Below are 26,907 nucleotides of genomic sequence, written 5' to 3'. Positions count from 1 at the left end.
TGTGGAACCTCTTCCTCCCTCCTCCCAGGTGGAATGGTGTCAAGACGCTGGGTTTTCACCCTATTCCTATCTCTGTGCCATTTTTCGCCCAATGCCTGCCACTGCTCCAAAGAGAAAACCCAGGAGATCTTTAACTTTAGGAGAGCCTGTTGGGGTCACAGCCTTTGTCCTTCTCCCGAGCACGCACAGCATTACCACGTTCAGGTTGTTCTTTTGAATGAAAAATAAAGTATGTGGTCTTAGATATGAGGGTTTCTTGGGCCACACAGTCCATATGGGGAGACCAGTATAGATACAAAGAGCCCAGATGGGTGCGTCTGAGATGTTCAGTCACATGAAGTTTGCATTCCCTGCCCCTAGATCCTGCTGAATAGCCTGTTCTGCTCCAGGCTGTCCCCACTGGGCCTTGGGGCTGACTCCCAGCAGATGGTGTCCCTTCTAATCCTTGCTTCTCCGCAGCCCAGAGCTGAGCCTTACTTTGGCTTCCCTGGTGCCCTGGGCTAAGGCAAGAGATAAACTTGACCTCTGGGTGGCTAGTCCTTCAGATCGCCCCCTGGCAGAGAGACAACTGCCCAGTCATGTGTGTGTGTGTATGTTGTTTGCTCAGTCATGTCTGACTCTTTGTGACCCCATCAACTATAGCCCGCCAGGCTCCTCTGTCCATGGGATTCTCTAGGCAAAATACTAGAGTGGGTAGCTATTTCTTTCTCCAGGGGATTCTCCTGACCCAGAGATTGAACCCAGGTCTCCTGCATTGCAAGCAGATTTTTTACTGTTTGAGCCACCACGGAAGCCAAAAAAACTGCACAGTCACAGCCATACCTTGTCCCAAACCGACAAGAGCCAGGGTGTTTCTGAGAGGAGCCAGAGGCCATCTCCATTCTTAAGAACAGGCAGGGGGGCCTGTGTCCCCTCTGAACCTCTAGCCTGCAGTCCATGACCTTCTCAGGGTTCTGGGACAAAGGTCTCTGGAGAGTTAGGGCCGTGAGTCAAGAGGGGACCTGAAGCTGAGACGAGGCCTCACTCTGGCTTCTGCCTCCACACTCTCTCCTCCTCAGACCTGGGTTGGCTCCTCACCCCCTCACCCTTGTCTTCCTCGGACAGTGAGCCTGACAGACTGCTTTGTGAGCCTCTGGCTGCCCACCGCCAGTCAAAAGAGGCTGAGGACTAGGACCATCTCCAACTGCCGAAACCCAGAATGGAATGAAACCTTCAGCTTCCAGATCCAGAGCCAAGTGAAGGTGAGACGTGGGGACAGCACCTGCCCGCCCTGCCTGCAGGTCTGTTCCCTCCTTGCCTGCTTGTCCTCTTTGTTCGTGCGGCCTTCTCACGCCTATTTGTCTTTCTTTCTACCGACTTCTTGTCCTATGTCTCCCCACTCACCCACTCCTTTCTTCTGCCTGTCTCATTCTTGTCCCTCTGGGCATACTTATCCTTCTACCATCTTTCCTATTTCTCTGTCCCTCTCCCTAATTGTCACTGGAACTGTTTCCTGCCCCCAAATAGAGTGTGTTTCCAGAACATACGCCAAGCAGAAGGATACAAAGAGCCAATCTACTCAGTAGGTCCGAGGCCAGTCTAATCCCAAACAGAGGGCTTTCACTGTTGTAAATCCTTTTTGAATGGCTAATTTACTTCTAATGCCTTGGGTGTGTGCTCTTTAATTTGTTGAGTTGCTGATTCACGGTACAGGCCTTCTTCAGATATATGTGACTCTACATGGAGTTCACATCTCCTATGGGAGAGTCCTGTCCTGAACATCCTGAGTTGTGACAGCTGCCCCAGGGTGCCCTTCAGATAAATTTACCCTCATCATGGAGGCATCAAGAGCCAGTCCTGAGGCATCTGAGGCTTGACAGCTCCATCCAGCTTACCACTTTCGTATTTTAGGAGTGCATCTCCTTTTTTAGCTCATGACATATCCGTTTTGTTTTCAAGTAGAGTTTTATATTTATTGTCTTAAAAATGACTTTTCTATCATATATTTTTGGTGAGAAAGGGGGAGTTTCGGTATGAGCTATGCCATCTTGAAACCAGAATTTGTGTTTCTTTTTTCTGTAGATCTGGGGCCTCTGGGTTGGTTCTAGGACACACCTGGTTTCCTTTTCTTCCTTTTTTTTTGGCCACACCATGTGGCATGTAGCATCTTAGCTCCCTGACCATGAATTGAACTCACGCCCCCTGCATTGGGAGCACCAAGTCTTAACCACTGGACCACCAGTGACATCCCGCACCTGGTATCTAGCAATTATAAAGTCAACAGATCCCACTCATTGGGAAGCCCCAGAACCATCTCAAGTCCACTAGATAGGGACCAAAAAGGCAAATCCAGCCCCAACCTACATCTCCCAGGATCCTTGGAACAAGAGGCCTCAGAGGCTAATCCAGAGGCTAATCTTAGTTACCTAAGTCATCTCAGAGTTCAGTCAGATGACAGGGTAAGCTGCTCCACCCTTGACCTTCTGCTTTGAGACCACCCATGAGACCTCACTTAGGGACTGATGAGCCAAAGAATAGAGCTCCAACACTTCACCCCAACCCAATCAAAGCCTCTGTAATCTTTGCCACACCACTCCACCTGGAATGTGAAAATGTAATGGTGTCCCTGAACTGGGTTTTCTGTACCAAAGGAACTGTCTTCAGCTCCTGGGTCCCAGCACTGGATACATGCTATATCTTGGCAAATATCTTGCTTGCTGTGTCCTTCCATCCTTCCCCCATGTGAAATGAAATCCCTCACACTTCACAGGCCCCTGCCAAGCTTACAAAAGAGCAAAATTCCCCAGTAGGAGAATCAGAGAAGAAGGGCAGGAAGGCCTCAGACAGTTGCAAAGGAGGGAATAGACACTTTTCTCCCTTAATCCAGGGCTTCCTTGGTGGCTCAGACGGTAAAGAATCTGCTTGCAATGTGGGAGACCTGGGTTTGGTCCCTGGGTTGGGAAGATCCCCTAGAGAAGGGAATGAATGACTGAATGAAGAATTCTCCAGTATTCTTGCCTGGGAAATCACATGGATAGAAGAACCTGGTGGGGTACAGTCCAAAGGGTCAGACACAACTAACACTTTCATTTTTCCCTTTATTCATGTCCCTACAAATGTCCCTCACACCTGAGCTATGCTCGCCCCCATCCCTCAGACCCACCTACTCACTAGGACTGAGGTCAGGCCCCTCATCCTGAGAATGGGTGGATGCAGCCTCGGTGACCAGACTCACACCCTCCCTTCTCCCCTAGAATGTTCTAGAGCTGAGCGTCTGTGATGAAGACACAGTGACACCTGATGACCATCTCTTGACAGTTCTCTATGACCTCACCAAGCTCTGCTTCCGAAAGAAAACCCATGTGAAGTTCCCGCTCAACACAGAGGTGGGTGTGGGTGCCCTGGCCCTCAGCCTCCTGCCTCGCGAGGGGAAGCTGGTTATTCCTAAGATGATGTTTTATGGGATCTTCTCTCTGTAGCCAAGTGGAGAGAAGATAGTGCTACTGTGCAAATCCCAGCGCTTTGGCTTGCTGGCTGTGCAACCTGTAGATTTAATTCCTCTGAGTTCTATTTCCTTGACTCTTCTGATAATAATATCTACCATACAGGGTCACTGTGAGGCTTAAACGGGAATACATAATTAAGGCACCTAGCACTGTTCAGTGGCTAGGTGGCTCAGTGGTAAAGAATCCACCTGTCAATGCAGGAAATACAGGTTTGATCCCTGGGTTGGGAAGATCCCCTGGAGAAGTAAATGGCAACCCACTCCAGTATTCTTGCCTGAAAAATCCTATGGACAGAGGAGCCTGGTGGGCTACAGTCCATGGGGTTGCATCGCAAAGGGTCAGACACAACTGAGCAGCTAAAACAACAACAAGCCCGATTCAGAGTATTAAATGGAGATGTAGTAAATGTTGGTTCCCTTCTTCACTCAGAGCCCTGCTACTGGGATGGCCCCAGGGGACAGAGGACAGACAAGGCAAACGAGGGCAAATCTGCAGAAAGGCCCAGGATGTTATTGATTCACCCAATAAACATTTGAGTGCCCTATGGGAGAGGGGAGCCTGGTGGGCTGCAGTCCATGGGGTCACAAATAGTCAGACATGACTAAGTGACTAACACACACACAGACACACACACACAGGGCAGGCACTGTTCCAGGCACCTGGACGCTTCAGGGGACGAGCATCCCTGAGCTCGCCTGGCTCATGCTCCATGGAGGAAATTAAGGTCCCATGAGATCATGACTTCCTGAAGTTACCCAGCAAGAGATGCAAAGCAGAAGATGAAAGCAGAGGCCCCTAGCCTTCAGAGTTGGGCTTGCCGGGGGCAGCATCTCAGCTCTCCCTTGCTCCAAACAGTGAGCCTGTTGGGAAAGCCGGAGAACGATGGAAGCTGGAGGGAGAAGATGAAAGGCAAAGGGATTTACCTCCTGGGGCTGAGGGTCAGCTCCATATCCTGACCTCCTCTGGGTGGAGAGTGGTGTTCATGATAAAAAGACTTGGGGACAGAGAGAGACAAGGGGGACAAAAAGAGTCAAGAACAGCTGCCCCCACTCTAAGACAGCAGGACCACCAAATGGGATGGACATGGACATGTCCGCAGGGTCTCCTGGGGTAGCAAGGATCCTGGTATAGAGAGAAGTGCAGACACAGCTCACAACTGCAGTCTCTTCCTCCCCCTGCAGGGCATGGAGGAGCTGGAAGTGGAGTTCCTGCTGGAGGAGAGGTGAGTAGGACCCAGCCCCCAGGCTTCCACCAAGGTCCGGACCCCAAAGCAGCTTCTGCGCACAGGCATTGCACCTTCTTCCTGCAGTCCCCCCTCTTCCACTTCCACCCCTGACGCCCCTCAAATGCATCGGAATCACTTGGGAATTCCTAAATAGTGTAGGTGCCTGGGCTCCACCCCTTCTCATCCAGGTCTGCTGATATCAGTGCTTCTTTAAAGATCTAGTACTCTGACCAATTCATCTGCCTCAGCAGCTAGCTCCCCAGCATTTCTGAGAGTGGCTCCTGGGAAGACTTCCTGCCACCATGAGGATGGGGCTTTCCCGAGGTCAGGCTAAGAAAGACATCAGGACTAAGGTGTCTCCTCCTGGACCCAGAACTGTTAGAACAAACTCCCCCCAAACCCGGGGCTGAAGCAGAAACTGTGCCCCTCTGCAGCCAACTCCAACTCTGGAACCAAGTCAAGGGGAAGCTCAGGGCCAAGGTTTGGGATTATTTCTCATCATTTCCAACTAAGAAAAAGATCCAGGCTCCTAGGGGTATGACTATGCTGTGGACTCACATGGACCTGGGTCACAGAATTGGAGTGTGGGAAGAAGGGGATGAACAGAGAGGAAGGAAGGGAAGGGGCAGTGAGGAAGGGCCCCTTCCTGGAGGGGACAAGCCTGCCCTGGGACAGCAGGGTACCTTGTGATTGGGTGGCTGGCTTCTTAGCCCTGGCAGGACTGAGTCCCCTGGACTTATAATCAGCCCAGGAACAGGGGGACAATGAGAGGAAGGAATTAGAACAGAGGGCTTGTCAAGTCCCAAGCAGAGAATCCTATGTGTAGGGGGTCTTGGGACTGAAGTGCCTTATTAAAATCAACTTAAAATTAAAATTTAATTTGGCAAGTTAAAATCAAGTTCATTTGTTTCACATTAAAGAAAACCTGAGCGCTCTCCTTTGGTTTTTGGTTTGATAGGACTTTTAGGGGAAAATGCGTTCCTTGAGTGAATTAGCAAGTGGAGGAACTACGTCAGAATAAGGGTTGACATGGAGACACAGTACTTTTGGGCTTAGGTTGACAAGGGAGGCTGTGGACTTCCCTAGACTAACTGTAACCATGAAGCTCTCTCAGATTTGTAACACACGGACATTTCACACTCACAAGGCCCCTCTCTGGCTGAGTCAGAACTATTTGTTAATGCATACATTAAAGCACAGAAGGGAGGAGAGGTCAGTTTTGCTACCAGAACTGTTCACATCTGTTCTAGGTGGTGGGCTCCAGCCTTTTCTTGCAACCTGTTTATCCTTATAACTCTATGCAGTTGCGTCTGGTTGGACACAAAGAACAGTTATCCTTTAAGTGAGGAAAAAAAAGGAAACTCTTCTACTCCCTCTATCCTATAAATCTTTATTTCTGGATATTTTATTTAAAACGTATGCCAGTTTTCTCCTTGCCAATTCCTAAGGCTTCTTAAGCCAGCATTTTTCACAACCACTAAGAAGGTTCTGCTATCTCCTTATTGGCCCTATAAAGGCTCTTTGTCCCCTTTGTGAGAAATCAGTCAAGAATGACATGATTTAGAGAACAGACTTGTGGTTGCCAAGGGTGGCTGGGAGACTGGGGGAGGGTTGGATTGGAAATTTAGGATTTGTCGATGAAAACTAGTATGTATAGAATGGATAAACAACAAAGTCCTACTATATAGCTTAGGGAATTAAATATCCTATGATAAACCATAATGGAAAAGTATATGAAAAAGAATAGCATATACTTCAGTATATGGCAAACCACCTCAGTATTCTTGCTTTGAGAACCTCATAAACAGTATGAAAAGGTAAAAAGATATGACACTGAAAGATGAACTCCCCAGGTCAGTAGGTGCCCAGTATGCTACTGGAGAAGAGTGGAGAAGTAACTCCAGAAAGAATGAAGAGATGGAGCCAAAGCGAAAACAACACCCAGTTGTGGATATAACTGGTGATAGAAGTCAAGTCCGATGCTGTAAAGAACAATATTGCATAGGAATCTGGAATGTTAGGTCCATGAATCAAGGTAAATTGGAAGTGGTCAAACAGGAGGTGGTAAGACTGAACATCGACATTTTAGGAATCAGTGAACTAAAGTGGACTGGAATGGGTGACTAATTAAGATGACCATTATATCTGCTACTGTGGGCAAGAATCCCTTAGAAGAAATGGAGTAGCCCTCATAGTCAACAACTGCAGTACTTGGGTGCAATCTCAAAAACGATAGAATGATCTCTATCTGTTTCCAAAGCAAACCATTCAATATCACAGTAACTCAAGTCTATGCCCCAACCAGTAACACTGAAGAAGCTAAAATTGAACAGTTCTATGAAGACCTACAAGACCTTCTAGAACTAATACCCAAAAAAAATGTCCTTTTCATCGTGGGGGACTAGAATGCAAAAGTAGGAAGTCAAGAGATAACTGGAGTAACAGGCAAGTTTGGCCTTGGAGTACAAAATGAAGCGGGGCAAAGTCTAACAGAGTTTTGCCAAGAGAACACACTGGTCATAGCAAACACCCTCTTCCAACAACACAGCAAACGACTCTACACATAGACATCACCAGGTGGTCAATACCGAAATCAGATTGATGACATTCTTTGCAGCCAAAGATGGAGAAGCTCTATACAGAAGCAAAAACAAGACTGGTAGCTGACTGTGGCTCAGATCATGAACTCCTTATTGCCAAATTCAGACTGAAATTGAAGAAAGTAGGGAAAACCACTAGACCATTCAGGTATGACCTAAATAAAACCCCTTATGATTATACAGTGGAAATGACAAATAGATGCAGGGGATTACCTGAAGAACTATGGATGGAGGTTCATGACATTGTACAGCAGGCAGTGAACAAGACTATCCCTAAGAAAAATAAATGCTAAAAGGCAAAATAATTGTCTGAGGAGGCTTACAAATAGCTGAGAAAAGAAGAGAAGTGAAAAGCAAAGGAGAAAAGGAAAGATATACCCATTTGAATGTAGAGTTCCAAAGAATAGCAAGGAGAGATAAGAAAGCCTTCCTCAGTGATCAGTGCAAAGAAATAGAGGAAAACAGTAGAATGGGAAAGACTAGAGATCTCCTCAAGAAAATTAGAGATACCAAGGGAACATTTCCTACAAATATGGGCACAATAAAGGACAGAAATGGTGTGGACCTAACAGAAGCAGAAGATATTAAGAAGAAGTGGCAAGAATACACAGAAGAACTGTAGAAAAAAGATCTTCATGACCCAGATAACCATGATGGTGTGATCACTCACCTAGAGCCAGACATCCTGGAATATGAAGTCAAGTGGGCCTTAGGAAGCATCACTATGAACAAAGCTAGTGGAGGTGATGGAATTCCAGCTGAACTTTTTTAAATCCTAAAAGATGATGCTGTGAAAGTGCCTCACTCAATATGTCAGCAAATTTGGAAAACTCAGCAGTGGCCACAGGACTGGAAAAGGTCAGTTTTCATTCCCATCCCAAAGCAAGGCAATGCCAAAGAATGCTCAAACTACCACATGATTGCAGTCATCTCACACGCTAGCAAAGTACTGCTCAAAATCTCGAAGCCAGGCTTCAACAGTACATAAGCCAAGAACTTCCAGATGTTCAAGCTGGATTTAGAAAAGGCAGAGGAACCAGAGATCAAATTGCCAACATCTGCTGGATCATCAAAAAAAATAAGAGAGTTCCAGAAAAACATCTATTTCTGTTTTATTGACTATGCCAAAGCCTTTGACTGTGTGAATAACAACAAATTGTGGAAAATTCTTAAAGAGATGGGATATACCAGACCACCTTACCTGCCTCCTGAGAAATCCATATGCAGGTCAAGAAGCAACAATTAGAACTGTACTGGAAGAAGGGACTGGTACCAAATTGGGAAAGGAATACATCAAGGCTGTGTATTGTCACTCTGCTTATTTAACTTCTATGCAGAGTACATCGTGCGAAATGCAGAGCTGGATGAAGCACACGCTGGAATCAAGATTGCTGGGAGAAATATCAATAACTTCAGATATGCAGATGACACCACCTTTATGGCAGAAAGTGAAGAAGAACTAAAGAGCCTCTTGATGAAAGTAAAAGAGGAGAGTAAAAAAGTTGGCTTAAAACTCAACATTCAAAAAACTAAGATCATGGCATCCAGTCCCATCACTTCATGGCAAATAGATGGGAAAACAGTGGAAACAGTGACAGGCTTTATTTTTGGGGGCTCCAAAATCACTGCAGATAGTGACTGCAGCCATGAAATTAAAAAACACTCCTTGGAAGAAAAGCTATGACCAACCTAGACAGCATATTAAAAAGCAGAGACATTACTTTGTCAACAAAGGTCTGTCTAGTCAGAGCTATGGTTTTTCCAGTAGTCATGTATGGATGTGAGAATTGGACTATAAAGAAAGCTGAGGGCCAAAGAATTAATGCTTTTGAACTGTGGTGTTGGAGAAGACTCTTGAGAGTCCCTTTGACTGCAAGGAGATCCAACCAATTGATCTTAAAGGAAATCAGTCCTGAATATTCATTGGAAGGACTGATGCTGAAGCTGAAACTCCAATCCCTTGGCTACCTGATGTGAAAAACTGACTCATTGGAAAAGACCCTGATGCTATGAAAATTGAAGGTGGGAGGAGAAGGGGACGACAGAAGATGAGATGGTTGGATGGCATCACCGACTCAATGGACATGAGTTTGAGCAAGCTCCGGGAGTTGATGATGGACAGAATGGAGTTGGTGATGATGATGGAGTTGGTGATAGAGTTGGTGATGGACAGGATGGAGTTGGTGATGGCATGCTGCAGTCCATGGGGTTGCAAAGAATTGAACACAACTGAACGATAACTGAACTGATTTGAAAAAGAATATATACATATGTGTGTGTATAACTGAATCACTTTGCTATACAGTGGAAATTAACACAATGTTGTAACTCAGCTATACTTCAATAAAATAGGTTTTGGAAAAAAAAAAAAAAGAATGACAAGACTGACCAGGAGTTCTCATTTTGTTTTTCAGCCCCTCTCCACCTGAGAGCCTCATCACGAACGGCGTGCTGGTGGTAACTGTCCTTCCAGTCTCCTGTGGCTCTAGGGCCACCTGTGGCTGCTGCTCTCAGAGAACACAACTGTGGGAAGGAAAACCAGGCCCAACGGGGACCCTTGCCCCAGAGCCCACTAGGAGGCAGGCTAACTGAAGCCAGACAAAGGGAGCCAGGTCATGGTGGGGGCAGCAGCTGGCTCCTGCTCCTGGGGAGAAAATATCTGGGCCATCACCCCATCTCCCACAACCATGTCCTAGGAACCCCCCAATAAAAGCACCCACTAGTCTGCAGCCTCCTCCCAGAATCAGTCTTGTCCCATTTCCCCCCAACTCCAATCCCTAAAAACATAAGTTCGGAAGTTAGAAGCTTCCCATAATTAGGCTGTTAGTACAGCCATTTTAATTCAATGCAGCTAAAGCGTCAGGATTCAAGGAGCTCTCTCCCCGCAAGATCAGTCTCTGGGAATGCGTGGCCTGGTAGAGCATCCCGGGCAGCTTGGGCTCAAAATGACCCCCCTTCCTTTGTTTCAGTCTCGACAAATGTCCTGCCTGGAGGTTTGTGCAGAATCCAGGAGGCCAAAGAAGAGGAAAAGTGAGCCCTTCGACCGCTTCTGCCTGCTGGGGGGTGGGAGGGAGGAGCAGTGCTGTTCTGACTCTGTCAGCATCAGAGTGGCCGCTCCATGGCCGCCCTAAGCTCGATGGGGAACCCAAAGCTTGGCTGAGTCCTCGGGATCATCTTACCCTCAGGGGTCGTGAGCCCCTGTCCCCCTCCACTGCCCTAAAAGGAGGCTGCTCTTCCAGGCCCCCAGGTGACCCTCAGAGCTTCCCAGCCTGGCCAGGGCCCTGGGCCAGGGATCAAGGGCACAGCACTGCCTATTTGCCCATACTGATCTGCGCTGCAGCCTGTCAGACCGGGGATTACCTGGGTCTAGCGTGGTGGTCAGCACACAAGGCAGGCAGGGCCCCTCTAGATGCACCGCTTCCTCTCATCAGACTCCAGTTCATAGAGTTCTAGCATCTTGTAGCTGACAGAGACCTAACATCCACAAGTACGAGACCCTCCAGTTCAGCGCTCCATCTCATCCCCCCACTCAAGCCCTGCCTGGAAAGAGGAGAGCCTCAGAGCCCCACAGGCGGGGGGTGGGGGGGGAGGAAGAAGCTCTACCCCCAACTGGCAGAAAGGGGGCTGCTTCCAGTGCAGTGAGAGGGTGATTTGGGGGCACCTTGCAGAGAAGAAAGAGGATTAGTCCAGAGGACTCAGCATCTCAGATCTCACGCACAAGCCTGGTGAAGTGTAGGTTCCAGGGCCCTGCCCCGCCCTTCAGAACAAGGCCCTGGGGCATTTTAACCAGTGCCTTGGTCATTCTAAACCCCTATCCCGGGTGCCTCCAGCTAGGCCTTTTAGTGGGCCACGTGAGGGTGGGGAGCAAGAGGCTTCCTGGGGGTCTCAGCCCTCTCGTCCTCTCTTCCAGAGAAGGACTTCCTGGTGACAGTGACGGAGTCCTTCGAGCACACCCAGCGCATCTCACCCGGCCTGGAGCCCTGCGGCTCAAACCTCGCCTACTTCCAGTACCCCAAGCACTTCCAGCCCGAGGTGCACGTGGAGTTGCCCAAGAGCCCGTGGATCTGTGAGGTAGGGGCTGCAGAAGTATGTTGGGGATGGGGGGCTGGGAGAGGTGTGGGGGGTAGGGGGCTGGGAGAGGTGTGGGGTGTAGGGGGCTGGGAGAGGTGTGGGGGGTAGGGGGCTGGGAGAGGTGTGGGGCATAGGGGCCTGGGAGAGGTGGGCAACGGGAGGAGCCCCTCCCCTCACACACCTGCCCTCCTCCCAGCTCTGCTGCTGCGCCCGCCAGAAGGACCCTGTGTGCCAGTCGCTCCATTGCCTCCCCGACGGCGAGGCGGTGACCTTGCCTGTGGTGAGCGCCTGGGTCTGGGAAGCAGCCCAGCTTAGCCTGGAGCTCCTGCGACAAGGAGATGGGGAGAGCCTGGGGGGCCGTGGAGGAGGACGATTCCTGGTGGGGTAGAGGAGTCTTGTGGGGTAGGAGACTGCTGGGCTGCAGTGTGGAGCCAAAGACAGTGTGTGGAGGCTGAGTCCAGGATGGTGGGGAGGGTCATGTCCAGAAGAGAACACGTGTGTGCACCCACAAGCACACGCATATGTCCGGAGGCAGGTCGGGGTGGACAATGTGGTGAGTCTCCACTTCTTTGGTTGGAAACTCTTGGCTCTAAACTGGTCATCCCTGACAAACTTTTCATCTTTCACTTCCCAGAATGAGAACTGTGAATTACACATGAAGTCTACACCCTGGTAAAGTACCCTTTTTCTGTCTGTCCCTCTGACTCATTTCTCTTTAAGGATGTGGTATCTTGTGGTTTTGTGTATGAAAAGATGTGTATCTTTTCATAGGCTTATAGGCCATTCGTGTATCTTCTTCAGAGAAATATTTATTCAAATCTTTTGCCCATTTTAAAGTGAGCGATTTGCCTTTTATTGTTGACTTGTAAAATTTCTTTGTATATTCTAGATACAAGCCCCTTGTCAGATACACGACTTCTAAATATTTTTTCCTATTCTGAAGATTGTCTTTCACATTCTTCATAGTGTTCTTTGAAGCACAGAAAATTTCAGTTTTGGTGAATTTCAGTGTATGTATGTTTTTCCTTTGTCACCTGTGCTGTTGGTGTCATATTTAAAACACCATTGCCTAATCCAAGGATGAAGATTCACTCCCATGTTTTCTTTTAAGAGTTTTATAGTCTTAGCTCTCACATGTGAGTCTATGATTGATTTTGAGTTAACTTGTATATATGTGAATATATATGTATATATTGTGAAATAGGGGTCCAACTTCACTCTTGGACTCCTGGCATGTGGATATCCATTGTCCCAGCATCATTTGGTGAAAAGATGGTTCTTTCCCTTTTGAATTGTCTTGGCACCCTTGTTGAAGATCATGTGACTGTTGCTTCCAGTTACAGTCTGACAGCTATTTTGTCCTCAGTCAAGTTATTAAGCCCCTCTAAGTCTCTCCTTTTTTTTTCATCTGCAAATTACAGCAATACCAAGGGCACGGTCCATGGTTGGGTTGATTTGAGGATCCAGTGAGATAACACGTGTGAGGAAATCAGTGATCTGAGAAGTGGGACAGTCCGAAAATATCAACTAATGTTATTATTATTGCTGTTTGATTATTCATTCCTTGTTGAGACCAAGGGAAAATTTCCTGACAGCTGTGTCTGCAGGCCTGTACTAGACACAAACGGAATGGATGGGACAGTCCCCAGATTCTGCCTTCAAGGAGATATGACCTTGTTAATTACACAGGTCACTAAGACTCAGGTCAGAAATTGTCAAGGTTCATCAGCCTGGGGACTTGGAGGATGCAAGGGATGTTGGTGAACAGAGGAAGGAGGCTCAGGACCCACACTGCTCCTGGACTCTGGGAGCCAACAGACCCTTCGAGAAAGTAGCAGGAGGTGAGGCTGGACAGATCAGGTGGGGCTTGGATGCCAGGCCATAAGCCTGGACTTGCTCAGGTCAGGGATATGATAAAAAGAGGACAAGTGTTTGGACATGCTTCTTCGGCCCCACCTGCCTTGTAGACCTGTAGGGGTGACAGGATTACAGCAAGAGTGTGAAGGAGGAGTCTTACTCTGGGAGCAGAAAGGAATATGAGCGCCATGAGAACAGGGCCTTGTTTATCCAGCTCAGGAGAGCCCTTATGGTACAGCCTTATTCAGAAGTGTGTGTGTGAGTATGTATGTGTGTGCTCAGTCATGTCTGACTCTTTGAAACCCCAAGGACTGCAGTCCTCCAGGCTCCTCTGTCCATGGGATTTCCGAGGCAAGAATACTAGAGTGAGTTACCATTTCCTCCTCCAGGGGATCTTCCTGACCCAGGGATTGAACCCACATCTCTTGTATTGGCAGGTTCTTTACCACTGACCACCTGGGAAGCCCTTGCCTTGTTCAGAGGGATTGGCCAAAAGGGTCTCAAGGACCCTTGTCACCATGTCTGGCCTCAGGCTCTAGAAGGTGCCTGGGGAACGCCTTCCAGCACTTTCCAGAACTCATTGAGAAAGCATAGGGTTCAATGAATACCTAATAGTGTTAAGTACCTGCTCACAGTGCACCAGTTAAGGTTTTGAGTGCTTTACATTTGGTGGCTCATTAAGTGTTGGTAATCAAGCACGATTAGCCCCATTTTACAGATGAGAAAGCAGAGGCCCAAGGTCACAGAGGTGACACCTGGCAGAACCAGGCCTCAAGCCTAGGTCCAACTGACCCTAAAGCCATGTCTTCTCCATGAAGATGGAATCTACAGGCCCGCTCAGCCAAGGTCCTCTGTCCCCATAGTTCCCAGGCGCTGGATGTGCGGCTGGGCTTCAGCCTGTGCCAGGCAGAACTGGAGTTCCTGCAGAAACGAAGGGTGGTGGTGGCCCAGGCGCTGAAGGAGGTGCTGCAGCTGGAGGAGGATCTGCGGGCAGATGAGGTGGGTGAGCGGAGGTCCACTCCAAGTCAAACCTGTCCTTCCAAACAATGCCTGCCGGCTGCGCTCTGCAGTCCCTCCCATGCCCCGGGGCGGCACTGCCTTTCCCGTGGTCCTTAGTGCCAAGGTTCCAGGTGCCCAAGTGAGGGCTGTGCTTCATCACTGTAGGATGATTCAGTTGTGCATTCACAGGGGCAGGAAGGGTAGAGTAGAAGGAAAGGAAGGAGCCCAGCAGCTCCTCCCCTGCCCTGACCTCCCAGGACAATGAGTGATGTCCTAGCTACACGGGGCCATGTGGCCTCCTTTTTCCAGCCAGGGAAACCTTGAGAGCTCCCCTAGCTCACACATGCCACACACCTCCTCCATAAGCTGTAGGCCCTTCATGCTTTAATTCTCCCTTCCCCCAAACGTGTGTGCATATGTGCACACACACACACACAGAATGAACCGCAGTCGGGGACTGAAGAGAAGCAGCTTTTGCGTGCAGGGCCAGTTTCTGTGCATACAGCAGACGACACTGCCTCTGTGCCCTCTGCAATCTCCCTGGTGTGGGCTGAGGCCCACACTCCCCTGAGCAGCAGTCAGCCCTCCGAGACTTCCCCTTCTGAGGCTAACCACTGGTGTGGACAGAGACCTCGTCACTTAGGACGGCTGTGACGGGGCTTCAGCTGACAGTAGTTCTCACAGTCCCCACTCAAATGAAAACAAAGCGAGTCTTGGTAAAGACCCCACACCTCCCTCTCCCATCTGTAGGGAAACACACCAAGGGCATCTTAAACCTATGTAAACCCACAGGTGACAACCTTGCTCCTTCCCAAATCAAAAATCCATCGATTCCTGCTCCTACACATACGGTTTATTCTGAGCACATATCATGTGCCAAGCCTGGCCTTGGTGCTCTAACATCAAGTCCCGTTATAGCAGATACTGATTTACAGCCATTAAAGAATCACACACTGGTTGGATTTTTGAGCAAGTCACCCAGCCCTCTGGCCTCAGTTCATCCTCTGTTAACTGAGGGCTAGATTCACAGTGCTAAGAGCTCCTATGTGACTTTCTGATTTACCAAGCCTGACACCAACTATTGGGTTTAGAGCTAAGGTCCAGCTCTAAACCTACCAAGTAGCCTGACATTCTGTGAAAACAGTTTTCAGGTTACTCAATTCCCCCCGCCCCTGCTCTCTATAGCCTGCTTTTCCTCCTCCAATGTTCTTTCTAAGCTCCTGTCACTCCACATCTTCTCCTGTCCAGCCTCATCCCAACAGCCTGCTTCCATGTGCCCCCAGGTCCCGCTGATAGCCATCATGGCCACTGGGGGTGGAACAAGATCTATGACCGCCATGTATGGCCACCTGCTGGCGCTGCAGAAGCTGAACATCCTGAACTGCGCCAGCTATATCACCGGCCTATCTGGGGCCACCTGGTAAGGAGCCGGGGACCTGTGTCTGGTGAAGCCAGAGCAAGCAGCCAACAGGTTGGCCAGGAGGAGGGGGTCTCTGGTGAAGCTCCTCCACCCCAAGATAGAGTGACTCATGACACCTGTCACCACTAACAGCTGCGTGACCTTGGGCATACAGCTTAACTTCTCCGAGTCTCATTCTCTGTAGCTGTAAAGTGGGGATAGTAACAGCTCTGACCTCGTGGGGTTGTTGTGAGATGCTCTCCCAGGACTGGGTACACAAAGGACATGTGTTGGCCATGACTCCGTTTGCTACAGCAGGGGCCCAGGAGTGTGGTGGCCAACAATGAGTGAACTGATGCTGCCACCAACCCCATCCTGCCGGGGAGAGGCAGCTGTCCTCTTTCAGACCGACCGTGCAAGTCTCCTGGGGTGGGTGGAGCTCGCCCCGCTGCTCTGGCTGCCCACATTGCGGCCCAGCCCGCCCGTATGTGCTCCCTCTGCCCCGTGGGCCGCCTGGGGCTCCCGGCTCCTCACTCTTGCCGGTGAGCAGTAATGTGAGCCCTCAGCTCTGCCACAGGAGAGGCCAACACGAGGACAGCTTCTCCACAGATGCCTGTGGCGGGGAGCAGGGCATAAAAATGTTTGAATTTCTTTTAAAATCAGGAAAAATAAAAAGAAGCTCTAGGTTGAAGAAAACATTTTAATAAATAATATTACTAAATTTGTCTTTACACAACAGTCATAAAAGGTAATTTTTTTTTTACCATTTTTTATGGTGGAAGGGGCCCACCAAAGTCATGATGCAGCCCTGGTCTAGGGTGACCCAGGCCTCATGACAGCCCAGAACCTCTCAGCCAGGGTTGTGTCTTATTCTGTGGGAACTAGTAAGCCCCAGAACCTTCCAGGCCCTAAACTGTGCCCCTCATCCTGGAGGACTCTGGGTAGCTTTCAATTGAGTGGACAGATGTGAGGAAAGCTAAGGGTTCCTGGTACACCAGAGGCCCTGAGGCTTCAGCCCAGAGGGGACAGAGGATAGCTGACAATTACCGGCATTGCCTCTACACCGAGTCCCGGGGAGACTGTTTCCCATGAACCCTCTCATTTCTTCTTAGCAAGAAGACTATGAGGAAGATGTTGCCATTATGCTCATTTTACAACTGGAGAAAGGAAGGGATTGGCTCAAGGTCACTCAGCTAATGAGTGGTTGAGCTGGGATTTCAACCCGGGTTAGGTCCAGGGCCTACATTCTCAATCCTTACTGATAAACTGCTGTCCGTGGGAAGTGAGCTAAGGAGATAGACCTGCTTGCATCGAAGTAGAGGAGTGTCTGCCTCCTCCTGGCCTACCTCTGGATCAGGCAGGAAACCCGGAGGAACCCAGGCCGTGCTGGGGTTGGGGTGGGGTGTCTCCTGGCCTGGGAAAGCGCTGGGAAGGAGTTTTTAAAAAACAAAATCAATCCTTTGCAACATCTTTGAAAGCTTTTTAAAAGTATAAAAGTAACTGTGTGACATTAATGGAGAACAGGGTACTTTTTTGTTGAAGAAATCTCCTGAAGGCAGAGGCCACAGCTCAGACAGTTGGGCAGCTGTGGGCCAGATCCCCATGGGGAGAGGGATCTGGGTGCTGTCCTGACCTAGGCTGAAGAGAGCTGTGTCCAGGCCAAGCAGAGGCAGACAGAGGCAAAGCCCCAGGGCTGGGGGATCTCCATCTTTGTTCTACTCCTCCCCACTGCCCACATAGAAGAAGAAAAAGGGGAAATGAATCTTTAGCTAGCATCGTAATTATAGAAATTAATGTGACAGAGTAGAAAGAGTCTAGAACTTGGAATCTGCCAACCCTGGGGTCAGTTGTGCTAGTGGTGAAGAACTTGTCCATCAATGCAGGAGATGTAAGAGATGCAGGTTTGATCCCTGGGTTGGGAAGATCCCCTGGAGGAGGGCATGGCAACCCACTCCAGTATTCTTGCCTAGAGAATCCCATGAACAGAGGAGCCTGGTGGACTATAGTTCACAGGGTTGCAAAGAGTCAGACACAACTGAAGCAACTTAGCACACACAAACCCAAGGCCAAATGTTGGCCCCACCACTCTATGGCCCACCACTTACTTCGGGCCAGGTACTGTCCTCACCATTTTACATTAATTCATGTCATCCTCATAGTAACACTGTGAGGTAGGTACAGTTATCATCATTCTCCCCAAGTCCACACAGATGGGGAAACTGACGTGAGGAGCAAGTAGGTAACTTGCCCAGATCACACAGCTGGTGAGTGGCAGAATCTAGTTTTGAACCCAGGCAGACCTGGGCCCAGAATCCTCACTGTTAAACAATGTACTTCACCTGGCACAAGACAGGTAGTCAAGAAATGGCAGCAATTGTGACGCTGAGTAAGAGACTGTTCTCCCCTTCCCCGCCAGGCCTCACCCCCTTTCCTCCAGGCTCCTCTCCTGGCAGGTGAGGGTTTCCCATGACCTGTGCACCTTCTTTCCTCCCAGAGCCCAGGGTCCATCAGACCAGGCCTGGCTCAGCTCTATCAGCCATGCCTGTCTCTCTCCAGGACCATGGCCACCTTGTACCGTGACCCTGACTGGTCCTCCAAAAACCTGGAGCACGCCATCTTTGAGGCACAGAGGCACGCGGTCAAGGACAAGATGCCTGCCTTGTTCCCAGACCAGCTCCTCAAATTCCAGGAGGAGCTCCAGCAGCGCAGGCAGGAAGGCTACAAGGTCACCTTCACAGACTTCTGGGGCCTGCTGATTGAGGCCTGTCTGGGAGATGAGGTAGGTGCTCAGCTTCCCTGGGGGCCCAACCTGCCCGGGGCTGATGCCCAGCCTTCTGCCTTCATCAGGGCATCGGGAGATATGTCACAGTGTGAGGGAGTTAGACCTGCGTGTGGGTGCATCCTTGGGCTGTAAGAAGCTTGAGGCATCAGAAAGCATGATGGAGGAAGACGGTGGGATTGTCTTCCCACATCCTTTTAAATATGACAGGCCCTCCCCTGGGGGTGGCTTTGGCGCAACCCTGCAGAGAGGCAGCTTTCCTCTGAGAACCTGTGAGAGAAAATGGGGAGGGAGCTGTCAGACTGTGATACAAGCCTGACCCCAAGTGGAAGAGAGAGGGAAGAAAGGCTGGGTGGAAGTATCCTAGCCCACTATGTGGTCCCTTGGAGAGTCCTGACTCAGAATGGGCCTGACTCAGGATCCCTGCTGCACTCGGTCATGGCCTGGGCCCCTTCTCGTGGCTACCACACAGAGGATGAGCTCAGGGAGGTTCCTTCCAGCTCTGCTACCCAATGATCTGAGCAATGTGTGCTCATGAAGAGAACCTACTTGGACTAAGACCCAGTTGCTATGAGAGCCGTGTCTGCCATGGTGGGGCAGTCGGATGCCCATGGGATGCTGTGGACCCAGACATTGCAGTGAGCTCAGCTACCACCTGGACACTTCTGACAGCATGGGCCCCAGGGAGGAACCAATTTTGGCTGTTGCTTGACGCCAAAATAGGGCTTCCCACCTAATTTCTATTCAGGCCTAGGACTGTCTGCCCCATTCCCGAAGGTGTCTGAAGAGTTCTGAATTCAAATAAGAACTTGCCAGAAGGAAGAGGGACAGCAAATTATTTTCTAGTAGACCCCCTCTTCCATAAAACACAGAAAATTTGAGCAACCAGGGATGGCCCAAATCTCATCTTCAACATTCATTCATTCCCTCATTCATTCTCTCAACAAAATTAAGAACCTCCTGCAACTGGGGCCCTTACAGCTTTCAGTGGATCCCTGCCCCTTTTGATAACCCACCATCTACTCTGTCCCCATGATGGAAAAGGGCAGGCAGAGGCTGAGGGTGTCGGCTTTTGGTTTCCAGCAGGACAGGGTTTGAATTCTAGCTCTGCTCTGTGCTATTCCTTGAATGGGGATTTCATCACTAAGTGGTAGTTAGTATTTCTAACAGTGGTTACTGTCCCATGTGTTGAGGAGGAATGTGCCAAGGCCTTTGACATTAGAAGTCTGAGCATCGTCCAGGGTTTGGTGTGGGAAGGAGCCGAGGTTTCCAGGAAAGCAAGTCTAGGGCTGAAGGGAGGAGGCCTCTGCTCTTCCACTCTGTCCAAAGCAGGGGCCCCTTTCCCTCAGGACCCCTTGACAGTGAGTGTGGACTGGGCTCTTCCCTGAGTCTGCAATGTCTTCTCCTTCCAGGATGGTCAGCTCCGTGGTACCTGCATCTCTGGGCCCAGTTGTGATAGGTATCCTGTTGGCCTTTCAAAGGAGGCTTTCATCAGTCCTTCCAATCAACCCTGAATATTCATTGGAAGGACTGAGGCTGAAGCTGAAGTTCCAATACTTTGGTCACCTGATGCAAAGAGCCGACTCATTGGGAAAGACCCTGATGCTAGGAAAATTGAAGGCAGGAGTAGAAGGGGGTGACAGAGGATGAGATGGTTGGATGGCATTACCGACTCAATGGACATGAGTTTGAACAAACTCTGGGAGATAGTGAAGGACAGGGAAGCCTTGCATGCTGCAGTCCATGGGATCTGAGTGATTGAACAACAGTTGTTTGACCCACACATGTGTTTACCATCCCATACAGGTTCCATGGTCTTCACACACTTGAACAACCATGGATGTCAGCCACCAGGCAGCTGCTTGGTCTGGGGTTAGAGCCTGGCCTTGTCTACACAGGCTGATTCACTTTGGGAGGTGGCCTATGGTCTAGGAGGATCTGCAGGACACCCACTCTGATCAGACTGCACTGTGCTTTGGGGACTTGGAACTTGACTGCCATCTGGTGCCCAGTTTCCAAGCCTTTTGTTTTTAAAAAAGAAAAGTCTTTTTTTCTTCTCAAACAAATTTGAGATCCCAACATGCAAAGCAGATTTTTTTTTTTTTGTAGGCTTTTTTTTTTTCTTCAGATTTCTTGTTTTTAATGGAGCTGGTCTAGTTTGAGTGGGGTGGAAGATGATGAGGATGAAAAGGGGCAGTGGTGGCCTCCTCTACCCCTACCCTTTCATTCTGTGGCCCCTGAGACATGAGGAGAACCCGGGGACTCTGAGGGTCAGCCCTAAACTGCAGACCCAGTCCCACCGGGTCTGTGTGTCTAGGGTGGTGAACAGCCCAAGGACTAGTGAGCATTCTCCGGGTGCATTTTCAGAGCAGGTTTGGCTGGTGTCAGCTGAGACCTCCACAGAAGCCTGGTGGGCTCAGGAGCCAGGAAATGGGCTGCCGGAGGTCCAGACTGTTCTCTATTTTGCACTGCTTCCAGGCAGCTGGTCTTCTTCTTCCCCTTAACCATTATTTTTCCCCACAGAGAAATGAATGTAAACTGTCAGATCAGCGTGCTGCTTTGTGCCAGGGCCAGAACCCCCTGCCCATCTACCTCACCATCAATGTCAAGGATGATGTAAGCAACCAGGATTTCAGAGGTAACACTGGTGACTAGCAATTTTACGAAGGGGTCCCTTCTCAGCAGGCAAAGGCACTCAGTACCCCCAGCACACACCTCTCCACCACACCTTTGCCAACCTCCGCACCAAAATACTGTGCTGACAGTATTTTGACAGTATCTTCAAAGTAGACTGAAGAAGTCTACTTTGCTCCCTGCTTCTGCTCAGATGCATGTAGGGGATGGGTGGCAGGGTCCTGGGGCTTCCCTGAGCAGAGATTTGATGGGACAGAGGAAATAAAAGTCGTCAAGGGAAAGAATCCTAGATATTTCTTAAGCTGCCGGGATGGAGGGACTCTAGAGACCTGCCCTGCTTCCGGGTCCGTTTTTGGTCCTGGTTTATCCCATTTTGAGGAGCAAATGAGCCTGTACAGGTTGCAAAACTGGCTTACCGGCCCTCAGAAGCCAGCCACGGGCGCCCCCTTGTGTCGTGCAGGAGAACTGCGGCCTCCAGGTCCCAGGCTCCTCGAAGCAGGGTGGGCGGGGCCGTCCCGGCAGGAGACTGACATCTGCCCTTCGTCGTGCGCAGAGTGGTTCGAGTTCTCCCCCTACGAGGTGGGCATGCAGAAGTATGGAGCCTTCATCCCCACAGAGCTCTTCGGCTCCGAGTTCTTCATGGGGCGGCTGATGAAGAGGATCCCAGAGTCGCGGATGTGCTACATGCTAGGTGACTCCTGGCTGGGGGAGGCCCCTGGGAACCCCGCCCCATGCTGAACAGGCTCCGCCTTGGTTAGAGGACTAACAAAGAAACACTCTGTCTCCCCTAGGATCTTGTCCCAGGTGCGGGGGCTAGTGTGGGTTATTCCTTGGACATATGACCCTCCTGGCATCTGTCAGCATCCCCTCATCCCAAGAGAGGCTCCTGACCTACCCTGAGACTAGCCTCCCAGACTGCCCTGATCTGCCTGTGACCCTTTGGGCCCGGAAGGACCTAACAGGGTCCCTGGGTCACTGGGGACCAAAGGGGACTCTCCCAGTGTCTTTGTCTTGGTTATCTCCCTGGTGTCTGTTCAGAACCAGACTGGGAGTGGCAGGCTGAGATGGAAGTTTCTGGAACTTCTGGAACCCTTTCCTCTATCTCCATCTCCAGGCAGCAACATGCCTATTTCCAGGCGTTGACTCAGCCCCTGGGATCTAAGAGGCCAGAGGGGACCTTAGGGTGAAGACAGAGTCTCTGAGGAAGCCTTGCCCAGTTTCACTATGCTCCCAGGTCCTCCAGAAGGCAGGCCCATTGAGTGCAAGGGCCTGACTGTGATGTCCACTTACAGAGCCATCCCCTTCAGAGCCTGAACTATGCGCATCAAAGGGAGACTGCAGAAAACAGACACATCTCTACAGCCTCAACAAGAGTTACACCCTTATTTAGGCTGGTTGTCTGCCTCCCCCTCCCTTCCATCTATCCCAAATCCAGACCTCTTGGAAAGTCCCACTTAAGCCCTGTTTCTTAAGGGAAGTCTGCCCCAAAGCCTGCAGCCCCCAGCAGCCTCTCCTTTCTCTGAACACCTTTGCTATCCAGTATGTGGCTCAGAGGTCTGTAGGTAAGACACTGGGGCATGAACTCTGGTTTCTCATTGATTAGCTGCTCAAAGTTGGCCAATTTACCTAACCTTCCTGAGCATCAATTTTCTCATCTATAAATTGAGCTTAAGAGTAAAACCAACCTTATCAGTTCAGTTCAGTTGTTCAGCTGTGGCTGACTCTTTGCGACCCCATGGACTGCAGCCCTCCAGGCTCCTCTGTCCATGGGGATTCTCCAGGCAAGTATACTGGAGTGGGTTGCTATGCCCTCCTCCAGGGAATCTTTCCAACCCAGGGACCTAATCCACGTCTCCTGAGTTGGCAGGTGGATTCTTTACCCACTGGACCACCTGGGAAGCCCCAACTGCCCTCTCCCAGTTCCAAGAGGAGAGTGGAAAAGAGCTGAGTCACTTATGTCGAGCTGCTCCACAAGGAGAGGGAAGTCAAAGCCTGTCCCTCTCCCCGAGCATCCTGACTTGGAGAGTCATCAAGGCCAAAGTTCGGATGGGCCTGGAGGTTCTTGGACAGAGCTGCTCATGACTGGACCTGCCCCTAGGTTTGTGGAGTAGCATCTTCTCTCTGAACCTGCTTGACGCCTGGAACCTATCCCACACCTCGGAGGAGTTTTTTCACAAGTGGACAAGGGATAGAGTGCATGATATTGGTGGGTGATCTGCCGGCCTCCTCTCTTGGTTGGGAGACATAGGGGTGGGGAGGTGGGTCACAAACTGAGGACCAGACCACCTGCCACAAGTTTCACCATCAGGCAGCTAGGGCTAGAGAGTCTTCCCTGCCTGGTGAGGCAGGTGACTGTAGGTGGATACACTTGTGCCAGCTCTGGCCTGGCTGGGCGGGGGGTAGGGGGACGCACCATGTAGTAGGCTTGGCAGAGCTTCACGGCACCCGGGAAAGCTGAAGAGGATGAGGATATATGAATGCTGTTAAAGGCTGCCCTTCCGGAATCTGTCCTCTCGGGAACACCTCCTTACCAATCACCCTGGCTCCCTCTCCACTACCTTATTCCTGTTGCATGTCTCTCCCCTGGGTCCTCCTAGCTCTAATGCCAAAGCCTTGAGAACTAAGCAAGAAAGGTGTGCACTGCACTTACAGATGGACCTCTGGGTGCGGGGCACCCAGGCAATGCTTCACCTGGGCAGTCTGAGGACGCCAGCCCTGTGACCTCCATCTCCCCCTCCCCTGCAGAAGATGAGCCACTCCTGCCTGAAATCCCCAAATGTGATGCCAACGTCCTGGACACCACAGTGGTGACGCCAGCATCCTGGCTGTCCAACACTTTCCGCGACATCCTCACCCACAGGGCCTTTGTCTCCAAGTTCCACAACTTCCTGCTGGGGCTGCAGCTGCATGCCGACTACCTCCAGAACAGCCAGTTCTCCATGTGGAAAGGTATCCCTACCTGCTGCCTCTGTTTGGAGGAAGGAGGAGTGGGTATGGAGGCTGCCAGGGAGAAAGCATGAGAAAACACGTCTGCCCACGTTCATCCGGCCAAGTGGCAGGCTCTCCCCATGGCGTATTCTGAATTTGGTGAAGCTTTGAACAGTGGGTGGAGTAGTGGCCTATTTAATTAACTGAATCTATGCTATATCTCTATATAGCATCTATATAAGAACCCCAGCAGGTAGAAATTGGCCCCATTTTACAGGTGGGGAGTGCATGGGTTCTGACTTTCTACAGCTGTGTTCTGGGGGCCCCTTTTATGTGGGTATGGCCCCCAGAGTTGGGTGGTGATGGCCCAGTGCAAGATCCTCCTAATGGTGAGTGCAGAGCTGGATCTTAAACTGTGGTCTGGTAGCTTCCACTCCAGGCCCCATCCCACCCTGCCAAGGCTCTAAGGCTGATGTTCCACCATCTTTGGTATTTTACTTGGCCATAGTCTGCATATGGCTGCTTGAGCCTGCCCTAATAATCTTTGTCCTGTCTGGGGCAGGAAGGGCAGCTGGCTCCTGGTCCACAGTCTGCACTCATTTATAGGATCCTCTTAAGCGCCTGCTCCTCACAAGCTCTGTGGCTGAGGCTTTGTGGGCTGTCTGTGTATGTTCCATAAAAGACTTGATAAACCCTTTCAGTTCAGTTCAGTTCAGTCACTCAGTTGTGTCCAACTCTTTGCAACCCCATGGACTGCAGCACTCCAGGCTTCCCTGTCCATCACCAACTCCCAGAGCCTGCTCAAACATGTCCATTGAGTTGGTCATGCCATCCAACCATCTCATCCTCAGTCATCCCCTTCTCTTGCCTTCAATCTTTCCCAGAATCAGGGTCTTTCCCAATGAGTCAGGTGGCCAAAGTATTGGAGCTTAAGCTTCAGCTTCAGCATCAGTCCTTCTGATGAACATTCAGTACTGATTTCCTTTAGGACTGACTGGTTTGATATCCTTGCAGTCCAAGGGCCTCTCAAGAGTCTTCTCCAACACCACAGTTCAAAAGCATCAATTCTTCGGCACTCAGCTTTCTTTATGGTCAAACTCTCACATCCATACATGACTATTGGAAAAACCATAGCTTTTTTTTTTTTTCTAAAACCCCATGGATAAGGCTGTTCTTCCTCAGGCCACCCAGCGGGAGCACTGGGACTCATGGGGCACCCTGGCGGAGGGAGGGCGGGAGGCCAGGCTGAAGTGGAGGGGCTCTGGGCAGGGCACCAGGTGCCTTTGACCACCAGCTGAGATCAGGAGGTGAGGAGTGAAGATAACTGGAAGCCTGACTTTCAGACACGGTGCTGGACGGCTTCCCAAACCAGCTGACAGCATCTGTGAAACACTTGTGCCTGCTGGACACCGCATTCTTTGTCAACTCCAGCTATGCGCCCCTCCTCAGGCCCGAGAGAAAAGCTGACCTCATCATCCACCTTAATTACTGTGCTGGGTCCCAGACAAAGGTGAGTGCAGCAGAGAAAGGCTCCCGCCCCATTCCCCACAGGCTCCTACACTTAGCATCAGAGTCGCTCAAGCCACTATGCAGGGGGTTAGGTGGAGGTTATGATGCAGGCTAGACATCCAAACCTCAGGGGGCAGCCCACTGGCCCTCATGAGATGGGATCCAGGTTTACTAGATTCCCCAAGCTAATTCCAATTGTATTCTTACATTGAAGTATTTCCCATATTTGGAAATTCTTCCAGCTGCAAAGAGAAAAAAAGTGTTTTAAAAAATAACCTTAATAGAGCCCAGTCAATTCTAATGAATTGTACCACCCCAGGAGTTTGTAATATCCTAGTTTCAAAATGATCACACGATTCCTCCAACCCCAGAGTATGAGCCTCCATGTAATTACACCAAAGAGTTAGGACCAGAGACTTTTTAAAATTTTATTTCCTTTTGAAAATTTCTGGATTTTCAAGGGAAAGACACTGTTTTGGGTCTACCTTAATACAGTCCTATCCTGAGGCCAGGGAAAGGGGCACGTAGACAGATGACAAGGATGACACCAGTGATAATGACTGAAGTTTGTAAGCAAAGCTTACCTGATCCTTGTGCCAGCTCTTGGAGGTAGATGGTAACTGCTGTTCTTCCCATGTTATAGGAGAGGGAGGTGACGCACAGAGAGAGTCAGTGGCTTGCTTAAGATCATACAGCTGGTGAACATAGAACAGGGAGTAGAATGAAAGGGATACTGCTCTGAGTTAAAGTCTGCCGTTCTTGTTACATCAGGTTTATAAACATGCCCTTTCAGAGTTCTCTCTGGCCCTGTGGCCCTTTGTCAGTTTCAAATCCCATGCATGTCCTGCAGGAGCCTGGCCGGCCATGGCTGTCATCCTCTCCGGGGGCACCCACATCTCCAGGTCTGTGTTTGGGTGAAGCATCATCAAAAGGGCTTCTGTCCATTTCACTTGGGGCAGGAGCTTGTGGTTGGATACTCGCCAACCTGCTGCCTCAGGCTCTTCATCCTGACCCAGCTTTGTCCTAAAAATAGCACAGATAAGCAAAGCAGTGGGAGACCTGAGTTGTTAGCTGGGGAAATCAGGAAGCTGGAGCTAAGGACTCTGCGGTTCTGGTCCGCCCTCACCCCTCCTGATACTCACACAGTGTCCTCCTGTGATGTTCTAGCCCATGAAGCAAACCTGCGAGTACTGCACTGTGCAGAACATCCCCTTCCTCAAATACGAGCTGCAGCAGGAGGAGGATAACCTCAAGGAGTGCTACCTGCTGGAGAACTCCCAGGAGCCCGACACCCCCATCGTGACCTTTTTCCCACTCATCTGCGACACCTTCCAAAATTACAAGGCCCCAGGTAAGCCGCAGTGAGCTCAGGCCCCACCCGCCCCCGACCTTGGACAGCGAGCTCTTAGATGTGTGCGGTA

At 50.2% G+C, this 26,907-nt stretch overlaps 1 protein-coding gene across 2 annotated transcripts in view; it reads left to right on the top strand.

Annotated features, from left to right (window-relative positions):
• The window catches only part of PLA2G4E (phospholipase A2 group IVE), a 77,835-nt gene that overhangs the window by 48,560 nt on the left and 2,368 nt on the right, over nt 1-26,907 (top strand). For both annotated transcript variants that reach the window (XM_043471563.1, XM_043471564.1), the window contains 17 exons: nt 1,105-1,241; nt 3,234-3,365; nt 4,667-4,707; nt 9,725-9,767; nt 10,280-10,340; nt 11,221-11,381; nt 11,578-11,661; nt 12,016-12,053; nt 14,102-14,237; nt 15,521-15,657; nt 18,193-18,415; nt 20,939-21,053; nt 21,603-21,740; nt 23,148-23,255; nt 23,795-23,998; nt 25,321-25,487; nt 26,654-26,837. In XM_043471563.1, coding sequence (XP_043327498.1) covers nt 1,105-1,241; nt 3,234-3,365; nt 4,667-4,707; nt 9,725-9,767; nt 10,280-10,340; nt 11,221-11,381; nt 11,578-11,661; nt 12,016-12,053; nt 14,102-14,237; nt 15,521-15,657; nt 18,193-18,415; nt 20,939-21,053; nt 21,603-21,740; nt 23,148-23,255; nt 23,795-23,998; nt 25,321-25,487; nt 26,654-26,837 — 2,109 coding nt within the window. The remainder of the gene's footprint in view (nt 1-1,104; nt 1,242-3,233; nt 3,366-4,666; nt 4,708-9,724; nt 9,768-10,279; nt 10,341-11,220; nt 11,382-11,577; nt 11,662-12,015; nt 12,054-14,101; nt 14,238-15,520; nt 15,658-18,192; nt 18,416-20,938; nt 21,054-21,602; nt 21,741-23,147; nt 23,256-23,794; nt 23,999-25,320; nt 25,488-26,653; nt 26,838-26,907) is intronic.

Source organism: Cervus canadensis, chromosome 6, assembly GCF_019320065.1.
Source record: "Cervus canadensis isolate Bull #8, Minnesota chromosome 6, ASM1932006v1, whole genome shotgun sequence".
Classification (NCBI taxonomy): domain Eukaryota; kingdom Metazoa; phylum Chordata; class Mammalia; order Artiodactyla; family Cervidae; genus Cervus; species Cervus canadensis.
This window is presented reverse-complemented; position numbering and strand designations above follow the sequence as displayed.